Here is a 19,171-nt window from a genome sequence, read left to right as displayed (position 1 = left end):
GTACTTCTTGGCCACCACAGACACTGCAAGCGTCAGCCAACAGATGGTCCATGGCATGCCGGAGATGTGAGGGCCAGCAGCCGCCGCGTCCTCCTCCTCCTCCCCGGGCTCCTGCGGGAGGCTCGACTGGCTCGAGCCTCCCGCACCCTCCTGCTCCTCCTGGACTGAGACGCAGTCGGAAAAGTTGATCCCGCTGCTCAGTGTTTCTCCTTCATCCTCCCTCTCCGTCCAATCCATCCGCCTGTAGGACAAAGGAGCCCTGGCTGTATCTCCCCCTTCCGTCCTCCTCCCCTCCTCTGTCTGACTTCCCTCTTGCTTAGATGGACTCAAGCTCAGCCTCCTCTCCTTCGCCTTCTCGAGGAGGTAGGAAGCGTACAGCCCTGGGCTCACGTTGGGGCAGCGCAGAATGTGGTGGAGCTTCTCGAGCCTGCTCTCCTCTACCTCCATGAACTTGCCCAGCTCGATGGAGAAGGTTGTGTACCAGTCGATCCCATGGAGCTCTCCGGCCTTGACGAGGGAGGAGGAAGCAGCGGAGGGGGAGGCGGCAGCGGCGGATGAGGAGGAGAACGGATCGAGCTTGAAGGGAGCCATCCAGCTCTTGGGGCTGAACAGCGAGAATCCCTTGTTGGGGGACGAGACAACTGCCTCGGACCCTTCCTCCTCATTCCGTCGGCTTTCCGCTCCCACGCCCCACCCTCCCCAACCCCACCCTCCTCCTCCTCCTCCTCCTCCTCCTCCCCAACCCCACCCTCCTTCTCCTCCTCCTCCTCCTCCCCAACCCCATCCTCCTCCTGCGCTGCCGCCGCCGCCTTCTCCTCCTCTCCTGTCGTCTATGGTTCGGAAGGACTCAGTAAAGGCCCTGAACTTGGGCTTCCAGGCAAGCAGGCGGAGGTTGCTGCACAGGTAGATCGGCCGGGAGCAGATGCAGGAGACGAGAGCAACAGCGTTCCACCGGATCTCCCCCGAGAGGTCCAACAGCATGTCAGTGATGCCGATCCTCCTCCTCCTCGTCCTCTCGTCCTCCTCCTGCTCCCCCGTGGCATCGTCCGCCCTCATCGACCTCTCCAGGAGCGCAGCGGCGGCATCCTTAACCGACATGCCATGCACGCTCGGCGCCTTCCACTTGCAGTAGAGGTCGTACCTGTTCGTCCTGTCGAGGATGGGAGTGGGAGGGAAGCGGCAAACCTTCCTCCTATAGCTCTCCACCTTCTCAAGCATCCCCTCCTTCACCTTGGGTGATCTTACGATCCATCGCTGCCTCCTCTCTCCTCCTCGCACGATTGTGAGCTTGACCCGAGTGTACGCTGGCCCCTGGATCAGCGCTCTGACCTCCTTCGCTCGCATCCCGCTGATGCTGCTCCCCTCCACTTCCACGATGACGTCATTGACAAGTATCGGCGCCTGCTGCTCCTCCACTGACAAGCGAGCAAGCCATGCGGCATGCCCGGGGTACATCTCCGTTACCAGCATCCCCGTCCTGCCTCCGTCCAACTCCTCCTTCACTATCTTGATCCCGATGCCGCACTCCTCCTCCCCCGTCGTCGTCTGTTGCAAGCCGCCATGGCGGATCAGGCACACAACAAGCTCCTCGTCGTCCAGCGTGTGGCACTTGAGCCAGACCGGCGCGCCCCTCTCTCCCTGCAGCATTGAGGCTGCCGAGGAGAGCATGCTGGAGGGAGTGGAGGCGGACGAGGGCGAGAAGGGCGAGGAGAGGAAGGAGAAACTACGGGAAGGAGACTGTATGGAGCTGCTGGGTAGGGACGGAGGATTCTGGTCATCGTGTCCTTCAGATGTCTCCTGTCCTCCCCCTTCTCCGCTGCTCCTTACGTTGAGACACGTGCATGACTGGCATGCCCCGCTGGTGCAGGCGGAGCAGGTGCACGAGCAAGGAGCAGAACAGCAGCCGTGCTCTTCTGCACTCCATGACAAGCATGCGGAGCATGGTGCTGGGTCGCTGCTCCGCAACTCCTCCACGCTCACGCCATCTATCTCCTTCACTCTGTCTCCTACCGCCAGCCTGCTGCTCAGAGCGGCTGCTCCCCCACATCTGATGTCCTGGATGTACATCCTGCCTCCCGCTATCCCAAGTTTGCATCCGATGACTTCATCAAGGTGTGCCATGGCTACCTGGATGAATTCCCGGCAATGTAGAGTTCAGATTCCTCCCTCCTCAAGGGCTTGTGCTCTCGTCTTCCCGCTCGGTATCAAACCAATCTTCCTCCCTGCTTCCTGTCAGTCTCTTGCCGACCAGCAAAGATGCCGTCTTCCCCGTTGACAGACTCGACCATATCTCTTTCAACTTGATTTAAATCTGATCTGATATTTCAGTTCGTCCGCTCAGTGGACATTGCTGCCATCAGTTTCTCATCCTATCTCTTATCTATCTTCTACCATGATCCCTTCCCTTCCCTTCCCTTCCCTTCTCCATCCTCCATTCCTCTTCCCCTCCGTTCGCCATTCTCTCCAACACCATTCCACACGCCTCCACTCCCCCGATTCCATAGAACACCACACCCTACCCACCTACCATCACCCCTACCCCATGTTGACAATACCCCACCACTCATTTCCAGTAACCCCGTCGTTCACACCCCCCAATATTTTGAATATACCCCTGTAAAGACCCATTTATACCCACCATCTTCACGTCTAAAATGAAATTTCATTTCAAGTACCCCTAGTATTTTTATGTACCCCCGGTACTCTTCACCACCCCAGTAATCTAACTCGAAATTTCCATCCCACCCCTTCTCACCCATTGGGACACCTGATCCCGTTGTTAGGTGTAGCACAAACAAGGGGTGATCTTTGAAACTGGTCGTAATGACTGGGTGGGGTACTTACACCTACCCCTAATTTTGTTGACCATGTAAAATTAGAACCCATGATCAAATACCATTACCCCTGATTTTCCCTGAATATTTCATTAAAATTGGGGGTATACAATCATATCTCTGATTGTAGTACCCCCATTCTTCCTGCATAACCCCTACAACGAACAGGTGCCGCTCCATTCTCAATCAACCTTGTACCCCCACCCACTTTTGGCCATTAAAGACTACCCCCACCCCCTATTTCAAGCCCTGAGCACCCGACCCACCTGACCATTCTCGTAATTTTCACGAGGTCAAATCGCTAGACGGTCAAAACACTAGTCAAAATGGTCAAAGGCCCTCCTTTTTAACGGGTCGCACTGACCAAGGAGCGACCAGTACGGTGAGTACCCAGCCGGGCCCGCGGGGCCCGGCCGCCCAGGGGGCGGGGGAGGTGGGGCCGGCTGGCTCAGTGAGGCACGGTACCGGGCCCGGCCGGCGGCCGCCGAGACTGGCCGCTGAGTCACAGTTGACCTGAGGACTTACAACTAGTAAGACAGTAACACGGACGGTCACCGCCGCAGGCTGAATTTGCTTGAGTTTAACCTTCATTTTTAGTACATTTTCTATTTTCTACATTTTTAGTTCACAGTGTGTTGCTGTTAGTGTTTTTTGTGTTGTTAGAAGAAAGTTCCCGAATCAAAGAAGAGCCCAAAAGAAAAGAAAAAAAGAAAAAAGAAAAGAATTAATCCAGCGATTGCGAACTTGCCGTCCGTCGGAAGAAATCCGAAACCGTGATGAGAGAGAGATTGATTTGCCTTGAAGAGAGAGATATCAAGTAGCTAAAAAGAATAATCCAGATGGTAATGTACAACGAAGCCTCAGCTTCAGGTAGCAGATGCGTAGCAAAAGCCCCACGCAAACTCAACGAGCAAGCACTTTGCTCTCAGATGCCGAGAGCCTCAGCGTCGGCAGGGATCTCAGCAGAGAGCCCTCTCCCCAATTGCCCCCCCTCGGTCCCTGTACAGGCGTGTTGGGCTCGGACCCTTGCACCTGAGCAAGGAAAGTCAGGAGGAGGCAGATGAGGGTATAGAAGAGTTCTACCTGTAAGGCACATTCTGAGAGGAGGCTCAGGGCGTTCAAGCAGTCCCCGTCGTCGTCTGACTCAGTCTTGCCTGACGACGAGGCAACGCGGCTAGTCGGCAGCGAGCCCTTGAGAGATGAGGTGGAGTCTTCACTCAGTTTCCTTATCCTCTTCTTCTCAGTGTTGAGGTTTGCTACCGTTGACAAGTCCGATCCTGCACGGGGAGGAAGGTCAGTCTGGAGCTCAACAGGATGAGGATGAAGTCAGAGGCTTACCCCTCTCCAGCTCTTCCAGGTTGCAGTCTGACTCAGATTCCTCCTTGATGACAGCGTTGCTCCTCTTCTGGCCCCTTCGCTGCCCTGACCCCCACAGGGTTTCTGCAAACGAAGCAATGTCTGTCGGAGACTCGGACACTGGCAAGGACTGCAAAGAGTTCAGCGAGGCTCCTGAGACGACAAGATACTTGCACACCTTGTCGGAATGCATGTCGTGAGCAAGGCCGGAAGGCTTCTGGTCTTCATCGATCTCTGTTTCCGAGTTGCCGAGATCCTGCACCATTTTGGCCAAGGATTCTTCGGAGACTCCCGAGAGCTGCTTGATTGTCTGGATGGTGTAGAACAAGACTGTGTTCTTGTCGTACTTGCTCGAGTTAGGAATGAGAGAACGCTAAACACACGATGTTAGCACGTGAAGATGCAACCAAGAGAAAGGATTACAAGTTCATCGTAGAGGATCTTCGCCTGAAATCTTCTGCGCTGCTCCACTTCATTGTGGCTGAACCAAACAAAAACGTCAGCTACAAAGATCAGCCTTGACCAAAACAACCAACTGACCTCAATCGCTTGTCCGTTTCCGAAAGCTCGGAGCTCTTGGACTTGTCATCGGCATCGGCGGGTTTGACCTTGTCGTTTTCCGGGTCCATCTCGAACATCAACTCGCCATTCCCATCATCTCTTGCAGCATGCTCGTTGGCTCTAAATTGAGATGAATGCCAGTCACCCTGATGTGGACGTTATCCGATGTCTGATTGATACTGAACAAGTTACCTGACCACTCTTGAGAGCCTTGAGGTACTCGATAGCCAACTGCAGCACCCTTGTTTGCAAGTCAGCCATTCAACAGCTCATCATCGCAATCAAGGCATACTTGTTTCTGTCGTTCTTGGGATCCCGCGCAGCGGGAACCAAACATCGCAACTCGTCGAAGAACTGCTTGGCCTTGAGCCTGCGATGTTGCTCGACTTGTTTGTGAGACATCCGGGACTGTTCAGATCGCATCAGATCAACAGAATCCCAGCAATAACCCCCCTCCTCCTGCCTCCTCTCCACATCATTCTCACCTGATCGTTCTGAAGGCCGAGGAGGGCACCAGCAGCAGAAGCCACAAGCTCCGAGCTTTGAACGGGAGGATCGGCTGGTTTGATGTTGATCGAAGGAGTCCTGATGGGTGTTGGGACGGCTTGTGTCTTGGGTGGAACAATCGGCGGTGTGTTGGGCTGGGCCGTCTTCAAGCCCCAGGGAGCAAGTCCGTTCTTGGGCGGAGGGCAACCAATAAGGACCTCGGCTGCACTCATGTATCCGTTGATTGGCATGTTTTGTTAGTTCAGTTGGTTGTTCTTAGTTATGAGTCTGTTTCTGACGAATGTTGCTAGTTGTCACTTTTCTTGAAGTTTGCAGATGTTGCAAATCCGGGAATGCTCGTTGTAAGGTTGCGAATGTACGTTCAAGAGGTGCCCGTTTGGTCAGGAAGTAATGTAAAGAAGCCAAAATCGAGAGAGAGGGAGAGAGCCAAGAAACCTGCGAATCACTATCAGACTTGATCGGCCATAATGATCTGGTGCATAACAAGTATTTCACACATAACTAGAAGGAGGTGTAGTACTTTGCGTTGACTTAGACTCTGACACAACAAGAACAATAAATCAGCGCTGCCAAGGCAGCGTGCAATCATTAGGCAGGTTGACAGTTATCGCATGGTGAATGCCAAGAGAAACTAAGGTAAGCAGGCACTGCATGCAGAGATCACAACTAGAAGACAACGAGGAAAGGCAAGACTTCGAAAATCAAAACTTTCACTGTCGGGCTTCAAGCCCGAGCAAGCATTGAGGTATTTGACATCGGATAGAACAGGGATATCGATATAGCAATGACAGTAATGACGAGCGAATATGCCGAAAGAGACTTTAAGGAAGAGGGATGGTTCAAGGGAATGGCATGGGGAGTCGCAAGTGAAGGAGGCATAGCGCAGGAGGAATGCGAGTTGGGAGGGAGCGTGGAGGAGAAGGAGAGTCACGAGACGAATTTCAGTTGAGCAATGGAAGAATACACATCAAGGAGGAAGAAGAGACAAGGATATGACGATGGGGGAGGAGGAGGAGCGGCGGAGGAGGACGAACAACCAGCCTTAGCGAAGGCGGGGGGCGGGAAGGGCTTCGCGGTTGCAAGAAGGCTTTAGAGCAGGGGTAGGGGTATTCCAAGAGCTGTCATGGAGGGGTAGGGGGTGTTCTGATCTAGGGTAGGTGCTCCACCGGTACATATGTTCAAGTAGAAGATAAGGGGGTGGGGGTAAAGGATTTTTTACTGATTTGCGCACCAGGTGAGGGTACATGGTACCGGGTACTTTCACTTGAAAACAGGGGGTGAGGGTAGAAAGCCTTGACATTGTTTGGGGTATGTTCCCAGGGAGAAGATTTTCTCTTAAAAAATTGTCATGACCGGTGTAGGAAAAATGGTGTGAATATGAGGGGTGATGTCAGAAAAAGGGGGTACTTAAGGGCACTAACACTCTACGGGAGACTTATGGGGTACTGATGGTTGAGAAGAGGTACCGGTGGTATTATTCCATCTTCAAACGAGGGGTCATAAATCGAACTACAGGGAACATTCGTTGAAGTGGGTAGGGGTGAATATAGGAGGATAGATGGGGGTGGGTCCAAAACAAGGCGTAGTGCATGGGGTCGGGTGCCAGAACAAACAAATTTGAACAACAAGGGGGTCCGTGGGAAACCAGGGGGTGAAGGTATTTTTGTAGGGGTAGTAGTACAAGATAACATTCTCTCATGGGTAGGGTACATGATTTAAGGGTGGGTATGAGATATACTGTATAAGGGTACTGAATGAAACATGGGTGGGTAGAATATGCAAAAGGTGGGTGGTCTTTGTATTCGGAGGTTGGTAGAACAGGGTGTGTGGATTCTACATGTGGGGTGGGAGGTCATCAGTCTAAGATTCTGATGGTAAAGGATAGGGTAGTTCAAGGGTAAAAGAGGGGTACAATAGAGTTTGTGTTGTATGTGCAGGGGTACTTAAAAAGGAATCAGGGTGGAAAGTACTCGGGGTGGTACAAGTGGGGTGTAAAGGCAAATGCCTTGCTAATGTAGGGTGGGGTCTTGTCTTGGGGGTACTGATACAAACAGCAGGACTTGGGGGTATCTTTGCATCAACACCGGTATTTTTCAGTATCAAAAGACCCGTTCTTTAATGGCAAAGTAGGTACCCCCACAGGAGCTTCAAAGCATCCAGTGCTCTCTGAATTCCATGCCGCACCAGGGGGGTAGGGTACTTGTGTATGGGGTGTAGGGGGAAGGAGGCGTAGAGGGGTGGGGGGTACGACAGGGTTCTGCTGTGCCTGGATCTGAGCGAAATTAAAGACTTTCCTCTTAAAATTAAGGAAATTTGCACTAATTTAACCGATTTCCTTGTTAAGTGCGCTCCGAGGCTGAGTTCAAGTTCGAGGCTCAAGGGTCCGCCATCCGGGGGCCGCGCCGGTGGCCGGACCGTACTACGAGGCCGATCCCGGTAGTAACTTGGCTTGGGAGCGCCCGGCCCGGCCCGGCCGCCGCCGCGCGGCACTGGGCTAATGGCCCGGTTTTTTGAGTCGGATGGCCGCGATGAGCTCATAAGCCCAGTGGCGGCCGGCGGGCCCGGGGCCCGGGGGGCCGGGCTCAGCGGCTTGCCAAGTTGCCAGTGAACGGTCTCAGATTCTGTGTAAAGGAACTTCGGAAAAAAAAAGAAAAAAAAAGGGTTTGTTCCGACGCTCGCAGGGTGTGATGCCAGGTAGTCGTGGTTGAGCATGGGAGAATGCAGGGCTGAAGCATGTGATGTCATGAGGTCAATGGTCGTTTCATGCAGGACTATTCTTGTTCTAGAAGGGAAATGTTTGCGGACGGGTGGAATAGGAGAGGGGTGAGAGTAGAACGCTGTGACCAAGAGGAGGAGGAGAGGAGGTAAACTACGGTGTTGTAGAGGATCATGAAATCAGAAGCATACTATTTAGATTGTGTTCAGCAACGATCGAGCAAATGCAATTTGAGTCAGTGATCTTGACAAAGCCTTGTCACTGATGCAGTTATGGAAGGTGGGAGAGGGGCGGTCACAAGACGATTTTGTGGACTAGAGTAGGCGAAATGCTGAGGAGAAGCTAGAGGCTTCATGTATCCTGCTGATGTCGAGATGAGTGAGGGAGAAGTAATTTGTTTTGGAGTCTCAAACGTTTTTCTAACAATTGAAACTGTGAGGCCATGCACGAATGTGAGTATTTGCATGTAGTTGCGGTCGCAGGTTGTAGTTGCACTGATCAGGATCGCATAACCGACGCCCTTGAACCAATGTGAGAGCATTGGTTACAAAGGATATCATGGACAAACTGACATCAAACGGATATCATGGACAACTGACGTCAAAATCAATGTAGAATATTTCAGTCTACTGAGATGTTCATCGTATCCGTCAGAGAGCAAGGCAAGATTGATTTTGAAATCTTCTACTCCGTTTCCAAGTTCCATCAATCATCAGAGAATTCTGGACAAGGCTTAGGCCAGTGGGTCAGTGCTCAGGTTCCTGTTTGTTTAAAGCATACGTAATATACACCTCTTGCCTTCGATTGATGAAGAGTGCTCGATCGGGCAAGAAAGATGTAGCTGGAATGATGGTCATTTGATTTAGTAGATATATCACAGAAACAAGCAGTAAACTAGAAAATGTTTTTCATTGTACATTGAGATGAGATTAATTCTGTTACGATGAGGACTATTTGCTTCTTAGAAACACACCGTCAACACCAAACAACACCAAAGTAAAGTGCGAAGTTCCCGACCAGAATGCAAAAAGTTGGAGCTATGACCGGTCTACAACTTGGATCTGTAACAAATACAACCTTGAAGTCTGCAAAGTCGCACTGTTGTCCGACCGTCATCAGGTGTAAGATAAAGTCAAAGAGCGTTCTTACGGATGATGGACATCGTCTGGACTTGCTGGGCAATCTTGGAGCAAGTTTCCAGGACGAGGTACCTTGAACTAGCATGAGGAGCTGGCCAGGTATGGAGCGAGCAAACCATCATGTAGACGATGTTTCTGTATGCCCAGACATGATCGGCTCCTCTGATCTTCCGAGACTTGTGAGGTTTGCAGAGTGGCGGAAGACTTTCAATGCTTCCGTACAAGGTTTCTCCTCCTGCCTGTCTAGCAAGCAGGCTCCTGAAAGCAGCGGCTGATCAGAGGAGGGAGCCATGCAAGCTCTCAAACCCCTTGCACTCACAAGACAGGGTTGAACAACACCCGCTGGCTGTCGAAGAAAATGGTCTGGAATGAGAAGCTTCCAACCTCATAGTTGAGCCGTGCGAGGGTGAGCAGACTTGAGCGTCGTCAGTCGAAGAGGGAAGGGGGGGGGGCAGGAGGAAGAGGAGGAAGAGGAGGAAGAGGAGGAAGAAGAGGAAGAGGAGGAAGAGGAGCATGGACAGCAGACCTCGTCTCTACCTCCTTGAGGAGACTCGCTGCCCGTTTGACGGTGAACACTTCTTCCTGTACCGCAAGGACCGCCACTTAAGAATTCTCGATGTTTTCCAGGTTCGCAGCTGTCTGCATGACTGACCTGATCCTGATCCAACAGCTCGGAGAGAGGCTGTCCTCCTTCGAGGACGCATACGTAGCTTCCATGCTCATACGAGAGCTCGTTGACTGCGGCTGGGGGTACCAGGAGCAAGCTGGTGTCAGGACAGGGAGGAAGCACAGATCATGCTATGCGGACTTTCAAACACTTCGATGATGCCCATGGCATGCTCAGGCACGTAGACGTTGAACTCGTTGACGAAGTTCAGGACCTGGGAGGAGATCATGCTCGTTCTTAGCCCTCCCTCCCTCTCTCCCTCCCTCCCTCCCTCCTCTTACCTCGTCCCGCTCTGCCTCACTCTCGTAGAAGTGCACGAATCGAACAGCATCCGCAGCGTCCGCGTCCTCAGCAGCTCGTATCTGGACACCCTCCATCGAACCATCCTCGATCCGTCTCCCCAGCCTGTACCGACTCCGCCATAGCAACTCGATCTCTGCCTGGGTGGAGTTTCCCGTGCACTCAACATGAGCAAAGTCAGCCATCAGCCACCTTCGCATGCTCTCATCCCCTCACCTTCGAGCTGTTCTTACAGCTTGCTTCTCTCCCCTTGCGCCTCCTCTCCTTTCCCTTCCGCCGCTGCTGATGATCCCCCCACCACCAACCGCGGCTCTGCAGCGAGTGCAGGAGGAAGTGATTGAAGACCAGGTCGTCCACGGTCTGCACGAACTCTCCTCCTCGAGCAACTCCTCCTCCTCCCTCCTCTCCTCCTCCCATCTTGCCGCCTCCGTCCGCCGCCGCCCCGCCCCCTGCCGGTAGTAACACGAGCCCCATCGCCAGCAACGCTACCGCCATCCGGCCCATGGGTTCGCCGTAACCGCGGATGGTGGCTGACCGTCTTAGAGTACAACCACAAACTTTTTTGTAGCCCGACGTTGGTAGGTTAAGGAAGGGAAAGGTGGGGAGGGGGAGGAGGAGGAGACAAATAGGAGGAGAGGAGAAACGAGAATGATCAGGTAGAGGTTGAAAAGGACAGCAGAGGAGGAGGAGGCATGGTCTGACAGGGAACTTGGGAAGCAATAAAATCGTCTGACAGGGAAGCAATAAAATTCTCTCTATCACATACCGTGTGGTCAACCACCTTGCAGTGTAAATCTGAATGCTTGACCAGCTATATCAGATGGAATTCGTATCTTTCACATCGAATTCAACGCTGAATGGACTTAAAGTGATGCTTCACATTTGGGCCGAACGATCGTTCAACTGAGTGAACCAAATCTCTCATTGCAGAAGCCCCCGACTTCATCATCTCAACACATGCTCTCTCCATCTCTCTTCTTTCACCCTCATCCTCGTCGTCGTCGTCGTCGTCGTCGTCATCATCATCATCATCATCATCATCATCAGCAGCAGCAGCAGCAGCAGCATCCAAGACTGCTCCTGCGTTTCAGTAGTGACAACTGCATTTCTGATCAACTTCGAGAGGAAAAAACACTGTAAAAAGACAAAACAAAAGTCTTTGCTTGAGGTCTCGTCAGGTTCATCCTTCTCCAGTGTAACCTTCAAGTTTTTGAAAGGTCAATTCAATATTTATCAGAGACATTCAAGTTTGGCAAGTATAATTCGGAATATCTGCTCAATATTTTCGGTTACCGGACAGCGGGAAACTTGTGTCATGACCCCACTTCCACCTACCCCCTCTTGTCCCTTGCACTACCCTACCCCTTCCGAACAACTTGACTTATTGTTGCCTCCCTTCGGCCTCCTTTAAAGTACCCCTATTTTTACCACAAATGACCCCTACCCTGAACCCCCTCACCTCACAAAGTCTTAAGCCTGGAGTTTGACCGACTTGTCTGACCACCACCCCTGTATATTAGATACTACCCCACATTTTATCTGACATTGAATGGAAAATATGGGTAGGGGTATGTACCCCCACCCCTAAAATCGTCATCTAGTAACTTTTTTGATATGTGGACCCTCATACTCCCCCTTGAACTACTTTGCCAAGGTACCGGAAGTTGAACCATTACCGGTATTTTTCTGGTCAAAATGTAGGCCAGCATCCTCCCCCACCCTAGCATGGTACCAAAAACACCCCCCCCCCGGGGGCAAGAAATATACGCATTAAACAAATTAACTGTATATATTTAAAGAGAAGGTTGATTGAACTATAGAAATGAATCTCGAGTTGCCTCCACTTGAATCAAACCTCAACGACATCTACAGAGAGTTTAGGCGTGAAAATAATCCTTCCATTGAGATGCAACAACTCGTGGAAGAAACATTTCTATTTCTTGCATCAGTGTATGAGAAAAAGAAAACCTCGCGCGGCCATGACCTGCAATCTGTGATTCGGACTATGGTAAATTTGCTGAGAAAATTGATTAATTTATTTTCAAATCTACATATGTCTTTTGGCGAATTTTCAAAAAATGGCATTGATTTCCAAGGAATTTATGAGAATGCTAATCGAATAAAAGAGATCGGAACAACAGACGAGTTGAAGTTTCTTGCGAACAAGCTAAGAGATCAACTCAGAATATTTGCTGACCTGCAAGAAAGGCTTGATAAATTGCAGAGGGATGAAAATGAAGCCAGAAAGCATGAGCAATGGGAGGAAGCTACGAGAAGGGAAAGAAGAAAGCAAGAGGAAACAATTCAACAATTCAATGATATGATGGTAGATCCAAATTTGAAAGATGAATTCAAGTCGCATGTAATGAGCATAACGCATTTCCTTATGAATGAGATTAGACAAGACCGATCAATTGACGTATATTTAAATGTTTTGAATAGTCTTAAACATTATGTCAATATTAAGGTAGCGAATCCTTCGATCGGGAGGCTTCGGCTTTGTTACAGATGTTTGAGATTAAAAAGTTCAAGTTGAAATCAAGTTTATTGAGAGTATGGTTGCATGAGTTTTATTCGAACTGTGAATATAGAAAATTACACTTTTCAAGCAACTCATCAGAAACAGTGGTATGCCACGGACACATATATTTGTAGTTGTTTCGGATCTTTCGCATGTGATGACGAGGGGAAAGAAGAAGGATCTTGAGAAACTTGTTGGTCATTGAGTGATTAACTTGTCGAAGTTGTGTCGCCCATTGATAGGTGATGTCGATTGCGTCAACAAACTGCTTCCATTGAGTTCGGGAGAGGCGTTTTTTGTTGTATAAGCAGCCGCGATAGCGTGCTGTGGCGTTTTTGATGATTGCCAAAGAGCAGAGGAGTGTTTTGACGTTGTTTGGCTTGGAAGGGATGGCGGACTGGATATTGGCAAATACTTTAGTGGCAAACCTGTCGAGTTGGAAGTGCATGGGCTTGCTGTCGGAATGACCAATGATGTTGAGTATCTTGATGCATGCTGGAGATGGGATTTTGCTTTGTTTGAGCCATAGCTTGACCCTTTGAAAGTCGTATTTCTGAACACGAAGGAGAGACCAGTGCTGAGCGCGTTTATCTTGAGGAAGTTTGTTCCACTGGTCAAGGATGCTCTGGCAATTCTCTTCGAAGGAAATACGGGTCCATTGGTTTTTTGTAGAAAAGTTGATATCTTCATCGATCTGTTGACGATCAACAACATAGGTCAAAGCATAGAGAGACTGTTTGAATTTTGCGCTCACTGCCATTTTGTGATGTTCGTGGGTAGAGTTGGGGGTGGTCGATAGGGGTACTGTAGTATGTTGATATGGGGGGTACTAGAGTTGATATGGGGGGTACTGTAATAGGGGTACCTATTTATAACTCATATTATAAAACACGTCATCGACTCATTAGCTAATATGAGGGGTACTTAGACTTCCAAAGAGGGGGTGGTTATGCGAACACGGGTAGCAGAGATTACTATAGTAACCACCGGGTACTCTCACTCTACCTGTAATGTCAGGTTTATGTACCCCCAGTACCCCCTGTCTGTCCCATATTTTCATTAGTAACCACCGGGTACTCCCACTCCACCTGTAATGTCAGGTTTATGTACCCCCAGTACCCCCTGTCTGTCCCATATTTTCATTAGTAACCACCGGGTACTCTCACTCCACCTGTAATGTCAGGTTTATGTACCCCCAGTACCCCCTGTCTGTCCCATATTTTCATTAGTAACCACCGGGTACTCCCACTCCACCTGTAATGTCAGGTTTATGTACCCCCAGTACCCCCTGTCTGTCCCATATTTTCATTAGTAACCACCGGGTACTCTCACTCCACCTGTAATGTCAGGTTTATGTACCCCCAGTACCCCCTGTCTGTCCCATATTTTCATTAGTAACCACCAGGTACTCTCACTCCACCTGTAATGTCAGGTTTATGTACCCCCAGTACCCCCTGTCTGTCCCATATTTTCATTAGTAACCACCAGGTACTCTCACTCCACCTGTAATGTCAGGTTTATGTACCCCCAGTACCCCCTGTCTGTCCCATATTTTCATTAGTAACCACCGGGTACTCCCACTCCACCTGTAATGTCAGTACCCCCAGTACCCCCTGTCTGTCCCATATTTTCATTAGTAACCACCGGGTACTCCCACTCCACCTGTAAAGTCAGTACCCCCAGTACCCCCTGTCTGTACCATATTTTCATTAGTACCCACCGGGTACTACCCTATTTCAGTCAACCCTGAAGCCTCAACCCAGCTGGAGACTAATAGACCGAAATAGACACAGTAACAACAACCATGAACACCAACGGCCACTTCAACAACGCCATTAGCACTTTCCTTAAAGAGCTCAATGAGTTTGACGAGGAGAAATACGACGGCATCGTCGGGCCTGATTGCACTGCGCTGAGCAAGAGCTGCTACACCATCAGGACCGTGTGGAATTGCTTTAAGGATGACCAGAAGCTTCACCACTGGTATCTCCTCTACGTTCTTCAACCCGACCTGCAGAGGGCAGTCTCACACATCACTTCCAGAGCCGGGTATATTGACGACGCAGTCGCCCTTGTCAATCTTAGTTATTTGCCAAAAGAAAAGTTTGAGGTCAACAAGAAGATGGAATGTGTCACAAAATTTCCCGAGCAGGTAGAAAACTTTGTGTTTTATATCAGGACCGCGAGGGCAGTCCTCCGTGAAATCCAAGAAAGCCTCTACAAAACGAAGAAGACCAGGATGTCTCACCGCATAGAGCTGGCGAATCTGATTAGACAAACTGTGCTGCTTTGGAACAGTTTTACGTGCAAGCAGCAACAGTTCTACATTGAGCTTGTTATGCTTTTTACCCCATTTGCGCGCAGCATCGCCTTGGATGTCAAGAACACATGCCCTGAGCACGCTGATCACGCGGATATGCTTTGCATTGCGATTGGTGAGCTAGAGTCTTGCAATGGGCAGAAGGCAGTCTGTGGATACAAGAGACAGAGGACTGATTGATTGAGGGAATCTTGATAGTGAGGTGAGGTGAGGCTAAGGTTTTATTTAATACACTTGCCTTAAAGATCACGTGAGCTAGAGTCTTGCAATGGGCAGAACGGCAGTCTGTGGATCCAAGAGACAGAGGACTGATTGATTGAGGAATCTTGATAGTGAGGTGAGGTGAGGCTAAGGTTTTATTTAATACACTTGCCTTAAAGATCACGTGAGCTAGAGTCTTGCAATGGGCAGAACGGCAGTCTGTGGATCCAAGAGACAGAGGACTGATTGATTGAGGAATCTTCATATTGAGGTGAGGTGAGGCTAAGGTTTTATTTAATACACTTGCCTTAAAGATCACGAGTTTAATGTCGTCTCTTCTTTGAAGTTTTCTTTTGTGAACTACGCCATTCGTCGTCATCTTTGTCCGAGAAGTCGGACGAGAAATCATAGCCTGCTCATACTTAGTTTTAAACAGACATGCTATTTTACCTGAGTCATATTTTGTGTTGGATTTCCTTGATCGTGAAGAGGTTCGAGGAGTCGAAGATGTATTGTCTTGCTGCTTTCCATCATCCCTTTTTGCCTTCGTGTGTTCGTTTTGAGAGGAAGGAAGTTTACCGTGTGCAAGGAGGTCGATTGCTTGAAGTGTACGCTGAACCTTTTCATCCAGTTGGGTTTGAAGCTTTTGAGTATTTGCTTTCGCTTCTTCAGCGACCTTGTGTAACTCATCTTTTTGCCTCTGCAACAACTTGATTTGTGCAGATTGGAGGGATAGGTCTCTGTTTTGGAGAAGGAGATCACAGTTATGTTTTTTCAGATTTTCAATCTCGTTTTTCAGGATTGAAATGGTCTGAGTGTCTGATTCATTCCATTGGGTTCTCGACTGGATTTGTTTGTACCAGGCTAGCCTGTTTGTACCGAGGTATAATTGAGTTTTACCGGGTTCAAGGATTTTTGTATCAGGATCCCCTTTTCCCCTCCGTACTAAGTTTGTACTGTCAATGTCAGCATTTCCCGTGGGCCGGCAGAGCTCCCTCGACTCAGCTCTACACCACCCGTATGTCTCAGAAGAGATGAAGTCAGGGTAGGTAGTCTGATTTCAGGAGTGGGCGAGAATCATAAAAGTCTTGGGCATTCTGGTAGTGGAATTGACGCTGAAAAGCAATCTCTTCGATTGCCGTTAGGATTCGAACGCGTGGTCAAACAGCACCCACCTGAGCTAGAGTCTTATACTCGAGGGGGGTGGCCGCGATGTGGGTTTGAATCGCCACGCCTTTGACCCCATTATTTCCACTCCAAACCTCCTTTTCGCGTAGGGTGGGTCACACTCTCGAGCGTTGCGAGTTTTACGGTTCGAATTTGACCAAGGTTCACCCTCCACCCCCCAGTCTCTGAATTTCAAATGGGAAAATGATGGGTAGGGGGTCCCCCCATTTGTCTCCACTCCAGCCCCCCCCTCCCTCGGCGAACAAGAGATGGTGAGATTGTCCCATTGACGCGCGTAAGGACGATAATGAACAATGTGAGACTTCGAATCTAACCATGCATTGATATGCAGGAAACGAAGATACGGTTACTTGTCTATTTGTGATGACTTGGTCTCTTCTGTGAAATTCAAGAAGTAGCAAGAGATTTGAACTCAACATCTCTTCCTCAACATAAAGCCAATGCAACATCTCTATCATTACCACGCTGCCTCAAATTGCACTAAGACCACTTAGATCACTTAGCTTAGGCCGAAGATGATGTCAAAGCTGAGCAAAAAATTCAAATTCTTGCACAATGACGATTCATTCAAAATGTTCAAGTGTAATTTCAGAATGGACAGAAGATGGCATAGCAACAGCCGATCTCAGCATGTATTTTGAAACTGTGATGGTAAGCAAAAACATCATACGAAACAGTGTCTACCTTGTGTTTCTCTCTGTCTCATGGTCTACGGTATCCTTCGTGGCACAAACCTACATGGCCAGTGAGTTGCATCGGGAACACTGTAGATGTGCTGATTGGACAATGGCAGGTACATGATATGGTTGGCGATATTCAGAGTTTTAAGAAGATAATCGTTTGTATCAGATGCTTGCTTCAGACGTGTCGATATGAGATTCCTTTCTACGCTGATAATCACGGCAGTGAATCGTATCATCGTGTTACTGCGGCATTGCCGATGATGTTGATGAAGCATCTTTCATGACAACCCGTGCAAATGCTTATTCTCTCTGCAAATCCTTTCTCGCAATTGCTCCAACCATGCAATTTCAGGAAAGTGTCTTGCACACTCCGAGATAGTATTGCATGTTTGACATCTAGGCTGTGATACCAGGGATCAAGCGATATATAGAGTAGGCAAAGGCTGTATCAGTCATGCAAACTTGAATCTGCGTAATAACAGTTTCTGAAGATTGTTTATTTGCCAACAAATAAAAGATGCTTCACCATGATGGTGATTACTGTGGTCCCTTGTATACAACAGCTCTGAAGCAGCACTGTCCTGGTAGTAGCGGCTCACAGAACACAAAGCACGCAATGGACAGGAGGAACTTCGGGAGGATGTCACAGTAGACCGTATAACACTCTGAGATACACTTTTCAAAAGAAGGAGATGCAAACAAATAGAATGATGTTGCATGCAAATCGAAACAGAGGTGTCAGGATCCTAAATGAATCATGTTGGCAACAAGGTTTGAATTTTCACCAAAGACAATTGAAACTCTACTGATCACAATAGGGATGACAATGAGGATGTGTAAACAATCACATCTGCTAAGCGTTGCTATTTGTTGCCAAGCGGAAACGCACCTGTGAACAACCTGGCATAGATCATCGTGATCTTCATGATAGCGGATTCAACAACCAGGAGTTAAAAGAACCCGTAAGCCCAGGGTGCTATTTGTCCATCGAACTTCAATCGAACTCTGAAGTTGAGATAGGAAGGAACTTTGAATCTTCAAGAACAGGGGTTTATGTAAACTGGAAGGTGGCACATCTTGAAAGTCAATGTTTTCATTGGAGGACATATTATCTCCATTTCTTCTAGTCTCGATGCCTCTCAACGCAGCTGATTGTGGGCTTATGCGTGTTGCAACCCCAGGAAACAATCATCGTTGGCGCGACATGCGTGCCCGACCCATTGCGTCTGATTATAACATGTAACCAATCTGATTTCACACATCCAAAAAATTTGCTAACACTTTGAAATTTGAAGGGAAGGTTTGTTTGTTTGTCCGTACTGTTCGTTTGTTTGTTTGTCCGTGCTGTTCGTTCGTTTGTTTGTCCGTACTGTTCGTTTGTTTGTTTGTCCGTGCTGTTCGTTTGTTTGTTTGTCCGTACTGTTCGTTTGTTTGTTTGTCCGTACTGTTCGTTTGTTTGTTTGTCCGTACTGTTCGTTTGTTTGTTTGTTTGTCCGTGCTGTTTGTTTGTTCGTTTGTCCGTACTGTTTGTTTGTTCGTTTGTCCGTACTGTTTGTTTGTTCGTTTGTCCGTGCTGTTTGTTTGTTCGTTCGTCCGTACTGTTTGTTTGTTCGTTTGTCCGTACTGTTGGTTTGTTTGTTTGTCTGTACATGACAACATGGCGGTCATGGAGATCTACTGGTACACTCATTGTGTAAGTAAGTGCGCTGGTCTGACTGTATGGTCTGAGCACTGCAGCTTGCGCATGCACATCAAGAGCATGGACGCTGAGTGGAAGCACAACTATGGGTAAACGGGTCAGTACAGAGATAAGATCAGAAATGTCATCGAAGAATGCAAGCTCGACGCTGAAGTAAAATTATTGTTGTTGGTATTGTTGTTGTTGGTATTGTTGTTGTTGTTGTATCATGAGGATGAGGATGAGGATGAGGATGAGGATGAGGATGAGGATGAGGATGAGGATGAGGGTGAGGGTGAGGATGAGGATGAGGGTGATATGGTGGCGGGAAGCCTGGGGATGCTACCATTCGAACGGAATCTCAGCTAGGCCCTCACCTTATCAAGCTCCCTGAGAGCGAAAGGGGGAAGGGAGGCCAACGCTGGTGGTGGAGGAGAAACATGCAAAGAAAAAACAAAGCCAAAACCGCGACAGACACAGCGGGACAGGCGGGCACCTCC

General features: G+C 49.1%; 5 protein-coding genes across 5 annotated transcripts; 3 read left to right on the top strand and 2 right to left on the bottom strand.

Moving 5' to 3' along the window:
- Nucleotides 1-3,737: 3,737 nt before the first annotated feature.
- GUITHDRAFT_166593 (hypothetical protein) lies at nt 3,738-5,569 on the bottom strand (the record flags this gene model as incomplete). Its single annotated transcript, XM_005819834.1, has 9 exons — nt 5,237-5,569; nt 5,044-5,159; nt 4,944-4,992; nt 4,731-4,897; nt 4,614-4,671; nt 4,369-4,563; nt 4,173-4,320; nt 3,918-4,111; nt 3,738-3,866 (listed from the first exon to the last, which is right to left on the bottom strand). The coding sequence occupies exons 1-9, from the start codon at nt 5,486-5,488 to the stop codon at nt 3,738-3,740; spliced, it is 1,308 nt and encodes a 435-aa protein (XP_005819891.1). The 5' UTR covers nt 5,489-5,569.
- Nucleotides 5,570-8,962: 3,393 nt separating this feature from the next.
- Nucleotides 8,963-9,918, top strand: GUITHDRAFT_156204 (hypothetical protein). Its single transcript, XM_005819833.1, has 6 exons — nt 8,963-9,072; nt 9,124-9,185; nt 9,230-9,371; nt 9,433-9,528; nt 9,640-9,695; nt 9,766-9,918. The coding sequence occupies exons 2-4, from the start codon at nt 9,126-9,128 to the stop codon at nt 9,483-9,485; spliced, it is 255 nt and encodes an 84-aa protein (XP_005819890.1). The 5' UTR covers nt 8,963-9,072; nt 9,124-9,125; the 3' UTR covers nt 9,486-9,528; nt 9,640-9,695; nt 9,766-9,918.
- A 2,732-nt stretch (nt 9,919-12,650) lies between these two features.
- Nucleotides 12,651-13,361, bottom strand: GUITHDRAFT_148290 (hypothetical protein; the record flags this gene model as incomplete). Its single annotated transcript, XM_005819832.1, has 1 exon — nt 12,651-13,361. One exon carries the CDS (start codon nt 13,359-13,361, stop codon nt 12,651-12,653), a length of 711 nt encoding a protein of 236 aa, XP_005819889.1.
- Nucleotides 13,362-14,405: 1,044 nt separating this feature from the next.
- GUITHDRAFT_148289 (hypothetical protein) lies at nt 14,406-15,101 on the top strand (the record flags this gene model as incomplete). Its single annotated transcript, XM_005819831.1, has 1 exon — nt 14,406-15,101. The coding sequence occupies one exon, from the start codon at nt 14,406-14,408 to the stop codon at nt 15,099-15,101; it is 696 nt and encodes a 231-aa protein (XP_005819888.1).
- A 1,810-nt stretch (nt 15,102-16,911) lies between these two features.
- GUITHDRAFT_156203 (hypothetical protein) lies at nt 16,912-17,404 on the top strand (the record flags this gene model as incomplete). The annotated part of the gene is made up of 2 exons (XM_005819830.1): nt 16,912-17,055; nt 17,104-17,404. A coding segment is annotated over one exon (174 nt), but the record flags the coding sequence as incomplete, so codon positions are not given.
- Nucleotides 17,405-19,171: the final 1,767 nt, after the last annotated feature.

The sequence above is a fragment of the Guillardia theta genome (assembly GCF_000315625.1).
Source record: "Guillardia theta CCMP2712 unplaced genomic scaffold GUITHscaffold_203, whole genome shotgun sequence".
Classification (NCBI taxonomy): Eukaryota; class Cryptophyceae; order Pyrenomonadales; family Geminigeraceae; genus Guillardia; species Guillardia theta.
This window is presented reverse-complemented; position numbering and strand designations above follow the sequence as displayed.